The sequence below is a fragment of the Lucilia sericata genome, unplaced genomic scaffold (assembly GCF_015586225.1).
Source record: "Lucilia sericata isolate MDLA Ls3-8-SP2 unplaced genomic scaffold, ASM1558622v1 Contig000685F_arrow, whole genome shotgun sequence".
In the NCBI taxonomy this organism is placed as follows: Eukaryota; Metazoa; Arthropoda; class Insecta; order Diptera; family Calliphoridae; genus Lucilia; species Lucilia sericata.
Window position 1 is genome coordinate 123191 of NW_023994688.1, and position 22215 is coordinate 145405.

General features: G+C 27.5%; 1 protein-coding gene across 1 annotated transcript; it reads right to left on the bottom strand.

Annotated features, from left to right (window-relative positions):
• Positions 1–14640: 14640 nt before the first annotated feature.
• Positions 14641–16146, bottom strand: LOC119607300 (lipase 3-like). The gene is made up of 3 exons (XM_037961173.1): positions 15986–16146; positions 15211–15933; positions 14641–15148 (listed from the first exon to the last, which is right to left on the bottom strand). Exons 1-3 carry the CDS (start codon positions 16100–16102, stop codon positions 14753–14755), a joined length of 1236 nt encoding a protein of 411 aa, XP_037817101.1. The 5' UTR covers positions 16103–16146; the 3' UTR covers positions 14641–14752.
• Between the last annotated feature and the right edge of the window lie 6069 nt (positions 16147–22215).

Sequence of the window (22215 nt, forward strand, 5' to 3'; positions counted from 1 at the left end):
TTATTTTTTCAAACATAATCTAGAAGCCAAAGAATAATAAGAAGTTGGACTATGACATTGTTTTACAACAATAACATTTCCTTCTCTTCACAGACGAGTTCTGTGTAAATTCAACACACTTGTGAGAACTCAATTCTCTCACAATACTTCAAAACTTTTTCACGAAAATACCGGGATAATAGGAATTGAACGACGTTTCTTCACAAACACATAACTATTTTTTAATTTTTTACACAATTTTATCGCATTTAACAATCCGAAATATTTTTATTTTTCACAAACTAAAAAAATATTTTTTTAATTTTTTTGACAATTAATTTTTGTGTGTTGAAATTAAAATTGACAAAACAAAAATAAACTTGTTTTTTTGCAAAAAAGAGATTTTAAGTCCGAAAAATATATTTATTAAATGTTTACTGATTAGATGTGGGCAAAATAAATTAAAAAATCTGCGAATGTAGAAATTTAAATGTTATTTTTTTTTTCTAAAATTTTTATGTACGATTTAGAGTTAGGTACCGAATGACAACTCCTTTACGTACCAACTGACAAGCCCCAATTTCTTTATATGCTTGAAATTTTCTTTGGGAAAGTTTTTACTTCTTTATGATTTTTTGATTAAAATCGATGAAATATGCGCGTAATTTGCGGGATGTTATGAATAATAGATGTTTAAATGTGTTAGTCGATGTTTTCTTGTTTCAGATTTTGTTTTTCAACATTTCAATTTCAATTTTTTTATTACACAAAATTCGCTAATATAGGAATACTATCTATTAAATATGGAAACAGATTAGGAGATAATGGACTTTTTTTGCCATTTTTCATGAATTTCGCAGAAAAAAAGAAAAAATTAAAAAAAATTCCGTCATGTACAAGTTCATACATTTTATGAACTTTTAATATTCTGAATGAAAATGGTTTGGGAAAAAAAGTCATGTTCGATTCATACAATTTATTACAAAAATCATTCCAGTTATGTATTATTTTTTCTGTGAGTGTTTAGATAATAGTGAAACTACTGTATTTTACGGGTGTATAGAGTCCCTGCCGAACTGTAGGTTTTTGTAATTTTTCTTGTCAATAAAAGATACGCAATAATACGATTTTATCAAATTGTTAATAAGGTTTTAACAATTGGTGCTGAAATTCCTTACAATATATATTTTCTATATAAAGTTTCCTTTCTCTTCAATAACATGTATTGCGGTGTAGGACAATATCAATCTATCTGTGGTTTACGTCGGTATATTCTTTATCTACTTGCCCATAACTATTAAAACATTAAAATGTCGAAGAATTTTCGCTATATTTTTTACTGACTCCCGTAAGGAAATTTTTCACTTTGTACTAGAACATGTCATCGTCAATTAATCTCTTATCGTGTTTTACGCCTAAAGACTAGAACTCTGTTTGAAGTTGTAAAAAATGTTTATCAACTTTTACAATTCCATTTGAAAAAATTTAAATATATCAGTTATATCTACCTAAAGATTTATTGTAATTTGTCGATTTTTATCGCTTATATACATATGTAATCAAAACCAAATGTTTACGTTTTGTTTGACAAATTAAAATTGAAAAATAAAAAAAACTTTTTATGAATGAAAAATGCATCTAAATTATGAAATATCACCTAATAGATATTTGATATTGGACGGCACATAGTCTGGAATAACTAAAGATTTAAAACTTTAAATTTCACGTGAACTAACTAGAATAATTATTATTTCATACAATTTGAAAAATCGCTAAAAATTTAATTTAAGAGTGTGTGCCAATCGGTAACAATTTACTTGAAAATGTAAATTTTTGATAAATATGAGGTGAATAAAATTTTACTAGCTCATAGAGCTACATAAATTTTTGCCAAATGAAAAGAAAAATTTGAAAATCCAAAAAATAAAATATTTTATAATATTGGTTTATAATACATTTCTGATTGTAGAAATTCCTTTTTTATAATAAAAAAATCAACAAAAGAGTTTCCTTTATTAAAATAAATGCAGATTTTCTTGTGAAATTAGTGAAAATTGTCAAAATTTCATGTAATCATGTAAGAAAATTTTATTTTACCATAGAATTTGCTACCGTTTGGTACACAGCCTAAATACTAATAACACTATTTTATAATAATTTTGCTCATAATATAAAACCTATATGGATTTCTTCATTTTGGCCGTCTAAGTAAAAATCTAGGACGTAAAATTTTTTAATTATTCATAAAGAAAGAAAATGCTAAAAAGGATTAAATTAGGAGGAAAAAAATTAATATTTGGAGTAACTTTATCTTTTATATACAAAATTTTACGAGTCTTCCTAACAATGGATTCCTGTCACAAAAATATTAAAAATTACGTTGCAATAATCTTAAATTTTGGTGAACAGATGCCACTATCATTCATACTTCCAAAAGTTTTTCAGAAAAAGTATAAATGGTAATGCAAGAAATGAACTAAGAGGTATAACATGTTAATAATTCCAAATAACTTCCAAAAGTTTTCGGAAAAAGTATAAATGGTAATGTAAGAAATGAAATAAGAAATAAGAGGTATAAATTCAGATCCGTATGTTTGTAATTCAATAATAAAATGTTAATAATATTTTCGAAATTTATTATTTTTTCAATTTAAAAAAATATATATAAAAAAATACTAAAAATTGGTACAAAATGAAATCTGATAAAAAGTGGGTTAATGAAGACCTAATGCATTTTGAAATAAATATAGTGCCCCAATGAAAATTCGCATGAGGATCATCGAATCTTCATTACTTAAGCTGACTACACACCATAAAATTCAGTAAAACGACATGTCATCATTTTCAAATACATAAAATCAAAAATACGAAATGTAATGTGTGTGAGAAATAGAGAACGAAATATCAGCCATCTCTTTCTCCCACACACAAAATCAAAAGTTTCACAAAAAAAATTTCATATCCATAAAAAGTCTAGCGGTTTAGTTTTGTACGTGAAAGGGTTAATGTAAAAAAATTGGAAAAAAGTGGAACACTTCTGTTAAATGTAAGGAACTATATAAAAAATTATTCTTAAATCCCTATTTAGACAATTTTCATAGGCATTCCAACACTTCCATAATATTTTAGCCGCAAATTAATTATTGTAATTGGAATATACTCTTAAGATTGATAAAATTTTATCAAACAGTTATTCCAATAAATTTTACAAATAAAAATTGTTAATTAATTAGGAAAATCAAAACAGTTTAACCAAAGGTGCGTTAGAAAAATATACTCTAGTTTCTGGACCCCAATATTTTTAAAATTTAGACGGGCTGTATCTTTATTTACTTCAAAATTTATAAATTATAATATAAGTAATCTTTGATTACACAGAAAATAAAATTATTCGAAACCGGTTTTTAAAAAGTAAAAAACCGGGTTATTCGATATTCGAAAAATCAACATATAGAAAAAACCGACACTGGCATAACAGAAAAAACATGTTGAAAAACCGAGTCGATCACCCTATTAATTATAAAACACAGTAGGGATGTGTTTTATAATTAATTAACATTAGGAAGATATCTTCCATAGAAGATATAATAGCAATACATATCTTCATTTTGTCATTTAGAAGAAAATCATCAAAGCAATATTTGTTTGATATCAACATTTTATCATTTAAACGAAATTTCGGCGATAAACCAAAAAATATATACATATATATTTTTTTTTAGCTTTTGTAAGATATTTAATGTTACCAAATTGTTATAATTTTTTTTCTAATGAGTTTTCCTTCTAAGCAATAAGTTTCTGATATCCTTATAATATCATGGGGAAGATCTCAAAGCAATACAAGATTTTTTCAAACTTCAAAATATTTTATAAAATAATTAAAATATATAAGGAAAAAATATTAAATCGTTAATGTGTGTGAAGATAAATATTCTCACCCAGGAAAAACTTACATTGAAAAGTAATGCGTTAAAAAGCTAATAAAACTTCTTTTCACTACTTCTTCATTAGCATTTAACATGGTGATGTCATTGGAGGCAAGTACTTCTACGCACGCTTACAAATAGGGACATATAGAAGGGATCAGTTTTGCCACAACAAAATTTTTTTCTAACCAAAATTCGAATAAAAAATAACCAAATTAAGAAAAAAGTAAACAAAATTATTTTTATTTGTTTCATATTTACATTTGGACATTAACGCTTGTATTTATAAAAAAATCTTATTTTGCTTTTAATGCACTCAATAGTTAAAGCACACTTTAGCCTTAAAAACCATTAATAAAATTATGATATTCATAAACAAATAATAAACGTATATTAACTATTGTGCTGATTTATGTTTAAGTTGGCAGCACTGTACAATATGGCTGTCATTTTATGTGTTAGTGTTGCGTACAATTAGGATAAAATATTCGTTGATTCGGTTTTCTTAATTTCATATTTTTGTTTATAATAGATTTTTGACAATAAAAACAAACTTTTAAGAAAAATAAATATATATATATGGCTTTAATAAATGTCTATATAGTTCAGATGTATAAATATAACATATAATTTCTAATTATTATTAAAAGTATCCGAATAACGGATATTTTGCGACAAAATATACATCACTATGACACATTTTCTTATTTTTACTTATTTTCCTTGTAATTTTTGATAAATTTTTGCAAATATTGATAAATTTCTTTGATATTTGACTAATTTTAATGCCGGCGAATATACTTATTTTGCATTAGTATAACACTAATCAATATAATTTACATGGTTAATTACTTTATGGCATTATATTTAACCAACAAACTTTGAAAAAGCCAAATCAAATGATTTTGTCCATCATTTGGTTGACAGACGGGCATTTCCAAATTGCCTAAAAATAGTGCTGGACAATTGGAATATTGTCAAATATTCATGCATTAATCCAATAATGCCTAGATTTGAGTTTTTTCCTCAAAATATAATCGTTTACAAATTTTCTGGGATTTTATTTACAAATTTGTAAACGTTAAAATTAGAATTTTTAGATTTTATTTTAAAAGAAACCATAATTAGTTTTCGCAATCAACCTAAAATTACCGGAAAAATCTTTATCTGCGAAAAAAATTGTTAAAAATCAACTTATTGTTGGCTTAAAGAAGGGTCGAGCCTACAATAAAATTCTTCTAATTGTCAATAGTTTATTGAAGGTGTTTTAAGCTATTTCACGTTTATAAATACGATTTTCCTGAATTTTGCCTAAAATTGTTTAATAAACCTAAAATAAGTTTTTATAAATACAGCCGTAAAATAACAAATTCATTTTCTGAAGTGGAACTTGTAACTATGTTATGAAGACAGTTATGAGCGTTAAAGTAATTTTCTGTACGGGATCTTAAATGAGACGTATGGTCAATTATGGACCAATTCTTCCTTTAAAACTTAATATGTTGAATTTTGTTGCTATATTGCAGTACATTATGAGCTTTAAAGTAATTTTCTGAGGAGAATTTTTATGAGGTGAAATCGTTGACCGATATTTCGCATTTTCAATACCAAGCAAACTGGGTTAACTAAAAATATTTTGGCAAAATATTTGAGTTTTCTATCTTGTTTCTTTTCGACTCTATCGTGTTTTCAACAATAAATATATGTCTCTTCGCGGATTCGTTAACAAAAGTAATTAATATTTATTTTAAAAAATAACTGAGTTTTTAACGCGTTTTAGCGCTATTCAAAAATACTCCACATTTGACTTTTTGGAAAACAATTTTAAATTAAAAAATTCTTCCCATTTTATGTACAGATTTTTAGATTTCGTTCGAAATTTGGGTTTAAGGGGTATATTTGACCAAATTATAATACCATGTAGCGGATGTTAGCATTACATTCATAACTTTAGCAATATTTGTAAACGTAATCTATCCAAATTATCCGACAAATTGACAAAAATTTAGAATTTAAGACGGTAAAATAAAAACTAGTTTACAACATCATCTAGAAAATGTAAATAAAGAACTAAAAGTCATGGTGAGATAGTAGAAGTCAAAGGTCATGAGTATCAAATCTTTGCATATATCGCGATTATTATTCGTTGTATGATCTGAGATGTTATTACAAGTTTTGTAGATAATACAATTTCATTTTCCTTAGCTGTGTTATTCAAAAATATCAGTTGATTAATACTTTAAAGATATTGTGATACTATTCTTGCATCAATTAGCAGAAAATACTTTATTAATTCTTATTAAATCATTTATCTTAGAATTTCGACAAATTAGCACAGTATCTGTTTATGCAAAATTTCAAATAGGTATAGAATTTGCAATTATACTTTAAATTATTAATTTAATTTGGAGGACATAATCTACTAAGTACGTAGACTATTCCCATCAAATTCCATAAAAATCGAAATGCGAAATACAGCCTACTTCGTTTTTTCATATAAGTACCGCGAGTTCTTTACATAAAAAGATCCAATAGAAATATTAACGGAAGGACGGACGAGTTTGAATCAAAAAGTGATTCATTCCATTATTCACGGTGTTAGATTGGCTAGTGTAAATAAAATTATATTACGATGTTGTTATGATTTAAATCAACTCATTTAATATATGGAAAACGCATAGGTACTATTGCTAAATCCTAAACCAATTAAGATATCGAAAAATACCTTTATGCACATAATTATAACCAGTATATGTACAAATTGCAGTAATAAAAAATTTCGAATATTAAAAAAAAATTCCACATATTACCAAAATTCAAAACAGGGACGGTATGTATATTTACATAGTTGGTTTAAAACTAGAGATAAAATAAGTTTTTTTAATTTTATTTTTAGAATAAAAGCAAACAGCATTTAGTTCAATTGTTTGCAAAAAATAACCAAAACGAAAAAATAATTCACATGTACACATGCAAAATAAAAATAACCAATTTTGGTTAATAATAACCAAAGTGGCAACACTGGAAGGGATATAGGCGAATCTGAAGGGGTTGTCAAACAAACTTTGTTATTCTCTTCACACAGACGAGTTCTGAGAGAATAAAACACACTTGAGAGAACTAAACGCACTCACAAAACTTCAAATTTTCTTCGCCAAATTGCGAGGATATTAGCACTTAAGCGATTTTCTTATCACTTCAACTTAATATTTATTATTTTTTGCCACACTTTTAATGTATTTAAAACCCCAAAAATAATTTATATTTTACAAACAAAAAAAATATTTTTTATTTTTTGACATTTCATTTTAATTAAAACTGAAAAAAGAAAAGTTGTAAATTTTCGTATTGAAAATGGAAAATGTGTATCACATACTTTTTTTCTTTTTCCATTGGTGCAGAAAAAAATAAGAAAAAGACGTGTTTATAATATGTTTTAAGATGAAATATCTTCTGAAAAAAATTAATTAACTAATATTTTCATTCACTAGTATATGAAATCCGAGTAATAAGATACAAAAAACAAGAGTGCTATATTCGGCTGTGCCGAATCTTATATACCCTTCACCATAGTGTATTTAAAAATTCACTTTCCCGACTATATCATTATTATAGCAAAACATAATGAACAACAACAACGCTAAACGCAATAAACCAGGGTACAGATAGCGATCGAATTCAATTCGCTCGCGAGCGAGTTTAATTCGAGCGATTTAAATAATTTATTTTCCGGCGAATAAATCTATTCGACTCGCGAGTTTAATTTTTAAACTCGCGATAAGAGTTGAAAATTTAAAGAGCTTAAAATAGAACTCGCTCCGATTCGAGTCAAAACGAGTTAATCGCGAGTTTTATAATTTTGTAAATGGAATAAATTTAAATTTATAAGGCATAATCAATTTATATATAAATATGACATAACCAAATAAGTTTCCCATTAAAATTATGTACGCAAATACATATGTACGTACATTATTTGCTGCAAAGTAGTAGACACTTCGTACATACATACATACATACATACATACATACATACATATATACATACATACATACATACATACATACATACATACATACATACAAACATACATACATACATACATACATACATACATACATACATACATACATACATACATACATACATACATACATACATACATACATACATACATACATACATACATACATACATACATACATACATACATACATACATACATACATACATACATACATACATACATACATACATACATACATACATACATACATACATACATACATACATACATACATACATACATACATACATACATACATACATACATACATACATACATACATACATACATACATACATACATACATACATACATACATACATACATACATACATACATACATACATACATACATACATACATACATACATACATACATACATACATACATACATACATACATACATACATACATACATACATACATACATACATACATACATACATACATACATACATACATACATACATACATACATGATTCACAATCAATAATCTAACTGCCTGTTTCACAATATCGAAACAACATTTTCTTTCTTATAAATATATTGAAAACAAAAACAAAATTTTAAATTTAAAGAAAATGTTCTTTCGCATTTAGAGAAACCGGCAGTAATAAATAAAAAAAAAATTTTAAAGATCACTTGCATGTCCATCAATATACATATGTACATACATAACTACAGATAAAAAACATACACATTTAAATAAAAAGGTAGACAATATATTTCTTATACTTTCCCACTTTTGCTTTGTCAGACCGTCATAAAACCTACGGGTACACAATCACACATACATAATTATTTCCCATATTATTGGTTCTTTTTTACTACCACAACAGAACCTGTTTCTTGCACACACATTTTGCTGATTTTCGGCTCGAATTTAACTCGAATTCAACTCGTTTTCCACTCGCTCGTAAGCGAGTTGAAAAAAGAAAAACATGTAATTATCGCTTACGATGCGAATGCAAAACACATAAAACTCTAATTAAAATTGTGCTCGCGTGTTGAAAAATAAAACTCGCGATTTTGAATTTTAAAACGAGCGATATAAATAAAATAGCGATCGCGAGCGATATTTTTACCTACCCTGCAATAAACACACAAAAAAAATACACAAGGCAGTAAAACCAACAGACATCCAAACATACGAAACGAAATACAGAAAAAAACAAAATACACAACGCAATGAAACTAACAGACATACGAAATTCAATACACCAAGAAAACAAAAACACAAGGCAATGAAACACACAGCCAAAGTATATTAATAAAGTAGCGACATCTCTTGTTGTACAACAACATCTACAACAACCACATATATTTTGTTTTTGGAATAATTTAAGATTGTGTCAAAATAAAATTTCCTTGAACAACAATGTGAACAAAACATAAATAAAAAATATTACTTTTAAGTTAAAAATATTAACAATTTAATTATATTATTATATATTATACAATTTATTACACTTTTAAACTACTTTAAAACCACTTTTAATTCACTTTTTCAACTTTTCACAAATTTTAACAAATAGCAAAAAATGGCGACGTAAACAATGTTAACAATTTTCAAAACAAACTTTGACAATTTGCTTCATTTATCTAGTTTAAAAAAAATAGTCAGCTGTTCAAGTGATGCTACTTTATTAATATACTTTGCACACAGCAATCCAAACATACGAAATTGAATGTGCCAAGAAACAAAAACAATATACACAAGGCAATGAAACACAGCCATCCAAACATACGACACGAAATACTCAAAAAAACAAAAACAAAATACAAAGGCAATGAATAAGCAGTGTTGTTGTTGTTTATTTTTTATGAAATTTTCAGAGGTTGTCTCGGATTTTTGCTTATATCTCTGTTGTTTATGAACGGATTTTGCTGATAAATAGGAAACTTCTCGAAAGCATGTCTGATAGAATTATTGAAGATTTGGATTCCGAAGATATCTGGGGTCTTCAGAAAACTGATTTCAACAGACAGACAGACGGACATGGCTTAATCGACTCCGCTATCTATAAGGATTCAGAATATATATACTTTATGGGGTCGGAAAATTATATTTTGGAAATTACAAACGGAATGACAAACTTATATATACCCTTCTCACGAAGGTGAAGGGTATAATAACGTATCAAAAATACATTTATTAGTTAGTACCTTTTGAACAAGTTTGTTTATTTTTGTGCTTCTACTGATACATTCTCACCAGTTAGGTTTTTGACAGGGGACTTAGGTCTTTGACAATCCCATTCACCTACATATATGTTACTATATGAATAGGGAGTTAAAGAAGTACTTGCAATTTCTCTTACAAAACAGTTGTTGAGTAAGTTTTTCTGTTTTTTAATAATAAAAAGAGCCAGCTAGAATACGAACCAGGGACTTCGGTTTGTTAGTCAAATGTTCTACACACTGCACCACTGCTTAGCTATTTTATCGCGCGTCAAATAATGGTTTTCACATACAAAACTAATTTTGTTTTATTTTTTGTAAAACACAATTCTTAAAACGCAATTAAATAAAATGTGCAAATAAAATGACAAAGCTGAAAATAAAGTACTTTTATATCAGATTATAAGAAAACCATTACTAGAGTACTTCTAAGTAATGCAGACGGTAAGTAGTAGTCATTGAAAAGTAAGTGGTTATGGAAGTACAACCCATTACCGAGTTTTTGCTGGGTAGTTAAATATGTTTCGACGTAACGATATTTAGACCTGCAAAATTAGATTTTTCGACAAATCGACATATTTAACTGCAAAGTTAAATATGTTTTTTAAATAACGTAGCTAAAATTCATAAAGAGAATATTTTACCAAATTTTATAAAAAACTAAACTTTAGACCAAAATTACGCTTTGGTGCAAGTGGACGTAGAGGGGAGAGGCACGTACAACCACCATATGGAAAAAGTGTGTTAGGCTACAGGTTATCAAATCCTATTAATGGAACTCAAGAATTGAATTTGTGGGCTTTTTAGCGAATTAAAAAAAAAAATCAAAGTGGACATATAAGGGAGAGGCATGTATAGCCACAATATGGGAAATATATACAAGGGTCTAAGTTATCACATCCTGTACATAGAATGCCCAAATTGAATTTGTGAGATTTTTAACGAATTTTTGAAAAAAAAAGTTATTTGAAAAATTTCTTGATTTCTCTAAGGGATTTGGTCAAAGTGGGCATATAAGGGAGAGGCATCTATAGCCACCATATGGAAAAAATGTACAAGGATCTTAGTTATTACATCCTGTATATAGAATTCCCAAATTGAATTTGTGAGATTTTTAAGGAATTTTTGAAAAAAAATTATTTGAGAAATTTCTTGATTTCTATAAGGGATTTGGTCAAAGTGGGCATATAAGGGAGAGGCATGTATAGCCACCACATGGGAAATATGTACAAGGGTCTAAGCTATCACATCCTGTATATAGAATTCCCAAATTGAATTTGAGGGATTTTTAACGAATTTTTGAAAAAAATCAGATCTTTTTAACGATTTTCTTTGGATTCACAGACATCAATGCTATAAAAAAAGAGCCTCAAATCCACCTAGATTTTAATTTGGAACCACAGTGCGCAAACGGAAATACTTAGTTCTGATTGTAAAATAAAAGTCAGATACACTGACGGTCAGTTACTTTAAGTGAGGATAAATTAAATTCTCTATTAGGTCAGGGACTTAAAATACTGGTCACAAAATTAGATTGATATCTTTCTTGTAACTCACTCGGCAAAAAACACAGCTTTATAAATTAAAAGTGACGTCTCCAAAAAGTTAATTTTCACACTTAAAATAATATGAATTTTTTAGAATATTAACTTTACAAATCGAACTGAAACATTTTTATTTAAAAATGTATGTCTATTAGAATATGAAAAATACCATTGCAAGGTCTTGTAGGTCGTGGACAGATGTTAAGGAATGTGGTATTATGTAATTTCTAATAAATCGCGATAATATTCCATATTATAAATAATAGTATACATTTATATGAAAATTATTAAAATAATTTTAGCAAAAAGGAATTGCTTTCGGTGCGGAAAGTTTTTCACCAAATTGACTTTCAAACTAGCTTTTTAATTATCAGGACAGTATTGGCTATAAGGTAGTGCTGTGGTATTTTGCCGCACAAAAAAAGTTATGACCTTAATGTTTAAATTTACCCACAATTTAAAAAGTGATTAAAACATACTAGAATATTTCTTTTGAAACTTCATTTTCTACCAAAATTTTTAAATTTAAAGTTTAAATTTTAAGATTTTAAATAATAATTCCCAAATTTATTGCAAGGATCAACTTTTAAAAAGCGGGATGTCTGGTCACGTTACTCATAGTGTGTATTTAAGTATGTGATTTTCGAAGTTGTTTCGAAATAATAAAACACATTTACCACAAATTAAAAAGAAAATAAAATAAATTATGAACTAAAATTGCAAGCCGTTATCTGGTTAAGTATAGCTAAAAAGGAACGCATTAAAACACGTACTTAGAGATTCCTCCAATCCAATGCATATTCCTGAAAAAGCGTACATATGTATTAAATATGAAATAAAACTTTGAATTTCCATAATTTGTATACTATTTAGTACATTAGTACATAGCACATTATCGGCTTAATAAAACTGCATTTACCATGATTTTTAGCGAAATTTTCGAATATAAACGAAATCATATATTTCTATTAAATCGTCAATACAAAAGAAAACAATCGAAAAAATTATGAGTAAAATCCAAGAGTTTTTTTTTTTGAAATTGCTATTTTTAAATAAAATTATTAAAAAGTGTTATTAGTTTTCATCAATACTAGAAGCAAACATGTTTTATTTAATTTTTCAATCTATATATATAAAATTCTAACGTTACTGACTCACTGACTGATCCACTAAGACGGGATTTTTGGAAATTCGAATGTTTAGGGGGTAAAAAGGGTAAAAACGGGTAAATTCGGTAACCTCATATCTCCTAAACTAGAAAAGATAGAAAAACAGTTTAAAGCACATTGTCGTTCATTTTAGTCAAATTCGGCCCCTTTAGGGAATAAACGGGTAAAAACCGTATTTTGGTACTTTTTTTTAATCCCATGTATCTTTTAAACCAATGAACATACAAAAAATATTTTTGACTCCTTCATAACCTAAAGAAAAAATAAAAATAATAATTTAGTACTTTTTGGATATTCTGAAAATTATTCCTATTTTTTTGGTACTTTTTACACAAAACATTGTTTCCTATGTATTGATTTGTATTAATTTGTGAATGAATACTTAATGATGGGCTCCCACAACCATATTGCAACTTTTTACAATAAAATGTTTATTACTTCAATAGGGAGAAAAATGTATCAAAAGGGGGGGAAACGGGAAATTTAATTTTATTCAAACTCACTGACCCAATTTTAATAAAATTGGAGAAATTGATAGATTTAGTAACACTTAATATACCAATGGGGTGTTGCTTGGAACTCTTTAAAAGTTAATTTTGAATTTTCTATAACACTGAACCTAGGAACATGAAATTAAGCATGTAGTGCCCCATGTAAGTTCTCCAAAAGGTACTTTCTGTATTTTCTATAATATTGAACCTAGATACATGAAATTAAGCCCGAAATGTAGAGACCTAAGTTAATGATAAACTATAAAAGGGTACTTTTTCGTTCTTTAACTGGTACTTTTTGTGTTTTCTATAATATTGTAGTGCCCGGAGTAAATGAAAACCTATAAAAGGGGAATTTTTGGTACTTTTTCGTTCTTCAATAGGTACTTTTTGATAATATTGAACCTAGAGACATAAAATTAGACATTTAGAGCTCTGAGTAAATAAGAACCTATAAAAGAGAACCCTTTGGTACTTTTTCGTTCTTCAACTGGTACTTTTTGAGTTTTCAATTACATTGAACATAGAAATATTTATATAATATTTACTTAGAAACATGAAATTAAATAGAAGATGTCTTTTGGTATGTTTTTGTACTTCAACTGATACTTTTTGAGATCTCTAAAATATTGAATATATGTATAAACATAAAATGAAACACGTAGTGTACTGGTAGAACGAAAATATATAAAACGAGATTTTCTGATACTTTTTTTTAATAATACTTTTTGAATTTTCTATTATATTGAACCTAAAAACATAAAATTGGACACGCAGCTTCCTGAGTGTATAAAATTTTATACGAGGAACTTCTGGTTGAAAATTTAACATGCACCATCCTTTTTCAACTAAAATCTAAAAAAGAATCTAGAATCAATCATTATTGATTGAAAATCTATGAAAAATTTAACCTAGGAAGATTTTTTGCTGGGAAGCTACGGTAAGCGAAACAGTTTGGTGACCAGAATAACCAAAAATATTGCAATTTCGTTGATCTATGTATGTATAAAAGATAGATCCATTAATTTTTGACATTGAATATTAGTCTCTACCATTTCTCAAGGCAATTCTATAATTGATTTGAAACCAACTTAATAATTCTGAGGCAACGCCATTAAGGAAGAAAATGCCAAAAAAAGGGTTTGATTTTATATAAAATACAATGAAACTCTGATATTAATACAAAGTATTGTAGTGTAAAACCCCTTTTAGAAATTTATAATTAATAAATTCGACTCGTTTGTATTTGACAAATAGGAAATAATTAAACAAAAATACATGTTGCTTTTGCCAAGTTGTATTTGTTGTAGAATTGGGACTACCTGTAAATCATTATACCTTAGTAAACATTAACTTTTAACAAATTGACTGAATACGATAAGACAAATAATATTTATAAGGAATTTTTATGTTCATACTCCACACAAATTTGGATTACTGGATCGTTTATTGTTTTCTTTACTTGACGAGCAAATATAAAATCCAAATGGCCCCAGTGAGAATCTGGTACTTCATAGAACAGTTTTATATTGGGCAAACGATAACGAAGACGTTGTATATCTTTATAATTAGCCGATGTGTCAGCAAGGCCATAGTAAATATACATATTTGAAGTGATAAGCTCAATTGGGTAGGATGGTGGTTCTGTTTGTCCATACTTTTGTTTGTTTTTCCTTTCGCCATGGTCAAATTGTCTAAACTCATTACTCACATATTCTTGTATATAATGTATACCCTGATTTGTTGAAATTCCAGCAGGATGGGTTTCCGCAAGCAGTGGAAGCAATGTCTTGTACCAAAAAAAAAAAAAATATTGTAAAAATAACGTTAATATGTCTGATGTAAACTTACCATATTTAAATTTCTATTTTCTGACCCAGCCCATAAAAAAAATAGAGTTGAACAATACTTTGGAAATGCCGATTTACCTCCACAAGCAGTATCCAACAAACGCTGTACAAATGGATTATAGGGTATAAATTGTTGATTACCCAAAAAATTGGATCCCTTTCCAGGAGTACCAACATAAGGGGCTAGACCCACTACAAGATTATCTGTAACGTTGCCCATAAATATTGGTGGAGCCAACATATGAGCAGTTTTTATTTTTTTATTATATTCGGGACGTGTTGAAGCCATAACAAAGAACACTGTATTTCCTTGAGAATGTCCAACGTAATGGACTTTGGTTTCTCCAGTTTTGTTTAATATGTAATCAATCATTTCTGGAATGTCAATGTTTCCGATTTCGTGCCAACTAAATGACCAAAAATTCGGATGGTTTAACGATAATCTCGTATTGTTTCGGGAGTATATATTACCCCGCGCATTCCCTAGCCAGACGTCGAAGCCGTTATCAGCAAAGTTAAATGCAATGGAATCATTTGGCCCATTCAATATGAAAGAATCTGAGCATGAAAATAGGCCGTGTTGTAAAAATACTACTGGATTTCCTCTATCTTTATTGTTTAATTTTGGGGAATATGGTATCCGAAACATATTCAAAACATATCCATCAGTTGTTTCAATAAAATGTGATTCAGCAGGATAACCATGTTCCCGTATACGATCAGCCTGTTATTAAAAACACTTATAAATAATGTTATAGACGAAAAATACAACTTACAGAACTTTTAATAGGTTTAAAGGGAATATCAATAAATGGATCAAACTCTGTAAGTTCTTCTGCAGATGAAGCAGCAAATATAAACAAAATAAGTAAAAACTGCTTTATTAAGACCATATTCACTTATTAGCTGCAAATAACTGTTAACAAATAATTTTACCTCCACGTCAAGTACTATATATATACTATAAAGTTAAATCGCCAATCGAAGCGGATGAACTTGATTATCTTATCAAAAAAAATTGAAATTATTTTATAACCTTTTGAGATTAGTTATTCTACATGCTCAAGGGTGGAAACGTGTGATTGATGATTTTTGTTTACAATTAAATAATGTGTACATTAGGGATTTTGAGAATTGGCATGGCATAGACAAGATAGTATTCAATAATAGAAAAAACTACGGTATTAGTTTTTCTCGGTTGTTAAAAAAGTTCACGCACCAAACGCAATAAAGTTTTTCATTGCGCATTTTAAATTACTTTGGAAAAATATATTTTATTCCTTTGTTAACTTGTTTTTATAACTTATAAACGCTCAGCTCAAACCGTTAAAGCTAGAATCATGATTATTTAAAAATTATGAAAAAATTAATTTCCGTTTCCCGGAAATTTTGTAAATATTAATTTATAACTATAATAAAAACATTTTTTACTAAAACTGACTGCTTTTTTATAAATATAACGATAACTAAAATATTTTGTTAAGAGCAAATCAGAACATACATATTTAAATCTCGCATTACAAGGAAATTTTTATAAAACATTAATGTTTTTAATCAATGTGTAAAATAAATATTAATGTTACCTTGTAAAAATTGGGACTACTTCTCACATGCGTGTTAAGTGTTCCCCGCAAGGAACTGGTCCAAAACTAATCCAAATTTATTAATAAAACATTATACATTGTCATGTTAAATGGAGGACCATGTAATATTGGATCATATACTCCAATAATTTTGGTAGGGGACTAGCAAAATCAAAAGTTTCCCAAAAATAGTTTCCTAGTGTGGACAGGCAGAACCAAAGTATAACAAGTAGTCCGACTCTTTGACAGCAGTACCTAACTCTAAGCATGTGTTAGTGAAAAAGTACCTAAGTCTAAATATGTGTTGGTAACGAAAATGTATATGTGTTGGTGCATTCTGAACACACAGAGTTTTATAAAAAATTACAATTTTAAATTTGTTTGAATTTTCAATACCAAAAATTAAAACTCTGTAAATTAAAATTCAACAACAAAAAAATAAAATGTCAATAAATAGAAAAAATATATTTTTTTCCAGTTTAAGAAAATATTTTATAATATTTTATGTGAAAAGTGCGATGAATCTATTTTAAAAAATTACAGATTTTAACGATATTAACTACAAATTTGACGATTTTTAAAACAAGATTTTTTTACTAATTTTCATATACATATTTTATCATTATTCTATCTGTAATTTGAAAGAAAATGAATATTCAATGAAAATGTTAAAAAATTAAAAATTATACGGACTTATAAAGAAAAGGCCAAGCTAACTATCGTTACTTAATATGTATAAGTTTTTTATTTCGAATAATGTTTTAGAATAGAGAATGTAAATGGATATTTACTAGGGTGATCGATTATTCGACATTTTCCAAAAACCGGTATTCGAATAGTTGACATTTGAAAAAAACCGGTTGATATTTTTCAAATTCAGAAAAATCCGGATAAACGGTTTTTTATTATATATAAAAAAATCTATTTTAATTTGAAAAAATAATGTTTTTGTTTAAATGTGATTAATAAAACATGGCCCGAACTGATTTTTAACAGAAGATTATAACTACAGATCTAGTCGTCTAATTTACATTATTTCTTTAATGTAAAAAAAAATAGGAAAAAAGTGGGACACTTCTGTTAAACATAAGGTACTATGTAATCCTAACTTATTCTAAAGTCCCTGTTTAGGCAATTTTCATAGGCATTCCAACACTTTCATAATATTTCAGCCGCAAATTAGTTATTGTAATTGGAATATAATCTTAAGATTGATAAAATTTTATCAAACAGTTATTCCAATCAATTTTACAAATAAACTTTTTTTATTAATTAGCTCCTCGACTCGAATGTTTTTATAATTTAGACGTATTATTATTTACTTCAAGTGAAAGAACCGGATTATTCAATATTCAAAAAATCAACATTTAGAAAAAACCGACACTGAGAAGAAAAAATCGGTTAAAAAAACCGAGTCGATCACCCTAATATTTACCAAATATTTGATGAAAAAGAAAAAGTTGTTCAGAATTTCAGATACGGACGGTACGGCAGAAGGATGATTTTCCTATGTAATGCGTTGTGCGGTTCACTGGCCAATAGACAACCAATATGTGTTTTCTTCATGAACAACGTGTCTAATTAATAACTAGAATTATTTTTTATATTACACATATTTGAGTAAAAAAAATCATAATTTTGATAGAAAAAATAGAAATGGAAAAAAATATTAAAATAATCTCACAAAATAAATTTAAAAAATTTATTTTAAAGAAGTACAGTGATAAGGTACCGGTATCGGTATTTTGACTTATATCGGTATTGGTATTTTAGCGTTATCGGTATTTTAACTTAATTCAGTAGCGGTATCTTAGCACTTCTTCTTTGTATAATTTAGCACTTTTTCTTTGCATTAATAAGCTAAAAATTTCGATAATTTTTAGCTTACATATACACAAAAGATGTTTTTCACCAAAACACTTTTTACGTGTTAAGGCCTAACTATAATATGCTAAAATAAACTGAAGTCAGCTTAAGCAACTATGCGAACACATATAAAATGTATGTGACAAACTATAAAAAAACTATCAGAAACTACGTTTTAATTACATTGATTTGTTGTTGTACGAATGAGAAGAATAACAAAACAAAACGAGTTTCCGAGTACGAGAAACTCCGTACCGCGAGCAGGGCTGCCAGATAAATTTGTAGAAATATCGGCAATTTTTTCCCAAAAAATCGGCATTTATCGGCACTTACGTTTTAAAAATCGGCAATAAATCGACAATTGAAAGAAACACTATTTTGTACCAAAGAAACATAACACAAATAAATTCAAAAATCACAACATTGTTTTTACATACATGCATAATTCAGGGAATTTTTATTCAGAATAGGTCTAATAAAAGAACTCTTTGTAAGGGTACACCGAAACTTTGGTTTACTGGAATAAAATCTATTAGAATTTGTGTCACTTTTGCAGAAAAATGTAAATGCATAATTATTTGTGGATTACTATACATTTACCCTGTAAAAAATTTTCAAATTTTGGTTATGAGTGATGTAGTTATTTCATACATTACTTGACAGTGAGTGATCGTTATCAACAATATTAATTAATTTTTACAATAGGATTTGTAACCAATTGTCTAGAGCGTGTGTCTAATGTGGAATTAGTTAATGGTTCTAATCCTAGTCAATATTAGAAGTTTTTTGAAAAAATGTTGTTTTTTAAATTTTTGTTAAAACCATTCCAATTAGTGCAAAGCCGATTTTAAATCCAAGAAAGTGGGGTTATCACATTTGTTATTGGTTATCGTTGAACAAAAACCGGATAGGTAAAGATTTTGCTGAGTACATTTTTATAATGGGAAATTTTCTTCAGATTTTTTAACTTTTCCACAAAAATGTGTAAATTTATTTTCGAACCATAAAAAATTTCTTAAAAATTTTAAAATTTTAGCACCCTTAGATCAGACTTTTAGAACCTATTCAGGATTTTCATACATAAATTGTGTTTCCTTTTCATAATCGATCCAATTGACATTGGTGATGGAGCAAATTGTGTTCTACCGTACTGTAAATTTTCCTTTCCCAATTGTTTTAAAAGCTCCATGTAATTTTTGCTTATGTAAAGTTATAATAAATTCGTTAATTTGTTCGATTGGGTAAAAAATCGTCATTTTTGAAGCAAAAATCGGGAAATCGGCACTTTCCAATTTGGAAGGTAAAATATCGGCAAAATGCCGATAAATCGGCAAATCTGGCAGGCCTGATCGCGAGAGAGATGAATGATATTCTTTCTCTTTCTCTCTCACGCAAAATCAAAAGTTTCCCAAAAAATGTTTCCTAGTGTGGACCGGCAGTTAAGCAAGGAGCGATACTGACAGCACATTACGTACGGAATCAATTGTTTGTTCATAATACACAAAGAAAATAAAGAAAAAATTGAAAGCTACAAGAAAATTAATTTATTTTAATAAAATATTTTGAAATATGTATTTTTTTTATTACGTGTGTCACATAAATGTGTAAATGGAGCTAAATTGTTTTTATAGCCACCTAAAAGTTTCCTCGGATTTTCTTAATCATTTGAGAGACTTTTCGTTCGATTTTTACATTACCTTAAGCAAGCTTATGCACATTATAGTTGGGCCTTTAAAGATAATAAAAATTTTATTTTTGCATACAATTTTTTAAAAAGCAACCATTTTGTGAAATTATATAAAAATTTTATTTAAATTTTGTTTACATATTTTTTTCTGAAAACAAAATTTAGAATCATATAAAAGAAAAAATCTATCATTATTTTTTAATTTTTATATTATGTAGCTACATCGGTTTTTTAGCCTTCTTCAAGATTCCTACTAGTCTCCGAGATATGACCAAAAATGTCCATGTATCTTTAAAAAAATTATGAAATTGATATAATTTAATTTAAAGTTTTCAACACTGAACACCAAGAAATGAAACTGTGACGTTTTTTTACAACAATAACGTTACGCTCTTCTCACAGACGAGTTCAGTGTAACTCCAACACACAAAAACTTTAAAACTTTGTCGCGAAAATTCGTGGCTTATAGCACTTTAAAGTATTTTTTATCACTTAAAGTTATATTTTATTATTTTTTTGCACAATTTAAATACATTTAATTGCCCGAAAAGAATCTATTTTTTACAAACGAAAAAAAATATTTTTTATTTTTTTGACATTAAAATTTTGTTGTGGAAATTAAAACCGAAAAAAGACAATGTTGTAAATTTTCGTAAGGTACAAGAAAAAAATATTTCAAATAAATTATTTATTTTTTCAATATTGCAGCCAACATACATTCTTCTAAAATGTTTATAGATAAATTATATTGCAAAATATTTAAAGAAGCCTTTTAAAATAAAAATTTAAATGTGATAATTTTTTTCAATATTTTTAAATCCGACTTTTTGCAACTATGTTGGCTTGAGAATTCTACTAATACATTCATAGAGTTAAGTACCGACTGACAGTAGACTTACATATGTATTTTTTGACAGCGTTTCCATTCTTGATGTTCAGTGGTTTTCAATTTTATAAATTTTGTTGTTGAACAATAAAAAAATATGAAATAAAAAAGATTTTTAATATTTCAGGACCTTATTTGAGGATGTACATTTTTGGTCATATCTCGCAGACTAGTAGGAATCCCAGTCTAAATTTTTAAGAACGGCTATAATACCAATGCACACTGTCACGAGCGTGGCCAAAAGTTTGACATTTGCTTGTCGTTATTTAAATTAAACTTTGTTTTGGTAATGGCTGATATATTTGTAATACAATTAAAAGGTAGATATATAACGATAATTGCTACTCTGTTTTGGTTTTAAAATATTGATTCTTCTCGAAATACCGTTAGATAAAGGATACCTCCCGAGTATAACGACCATTTATATACAAATGTCAACAACTTCTGTAGTGAATGAAAAAAAAAAAAAACACACGATATCGAAATTTTTTGATATTATATCGATATAAATATTCAAAAAGTGCAAACTCAACTTTTGGTCGAATTGCCTTTTTGATGGCGAATTGTGATTTTGAAGAAAATAAGTGCTAACTTCCATACAAAATTTTTTTAAAGATCTAGTTTAATTAATATTTATATCGAATCTTATTAAATCGAACATGCTGAACACAGCAGTTTTTGAGATATGCCCATTTATATTCATATTATATAAGTCTAGTTTTTTTACTCTGTATACTTTTTCTCCAGGAAATTGGCACCAACTCTATTAACCAATAATAAAATTAAGTTCCATAATATTCTACTGTTATAATTTAGAATTTTCTTATGAGAATAATGGCAAAAAATTGTTCGACTAAAAAGTGCTATCTTAAAAATATTCGCGTAAACCTGAAAAATAAATATAATTTTTACATACACTAATTAAAAAGATTATTTAAAACATATTATAGAATTTACATTGTTAATTTTCCCAATAATTGACAA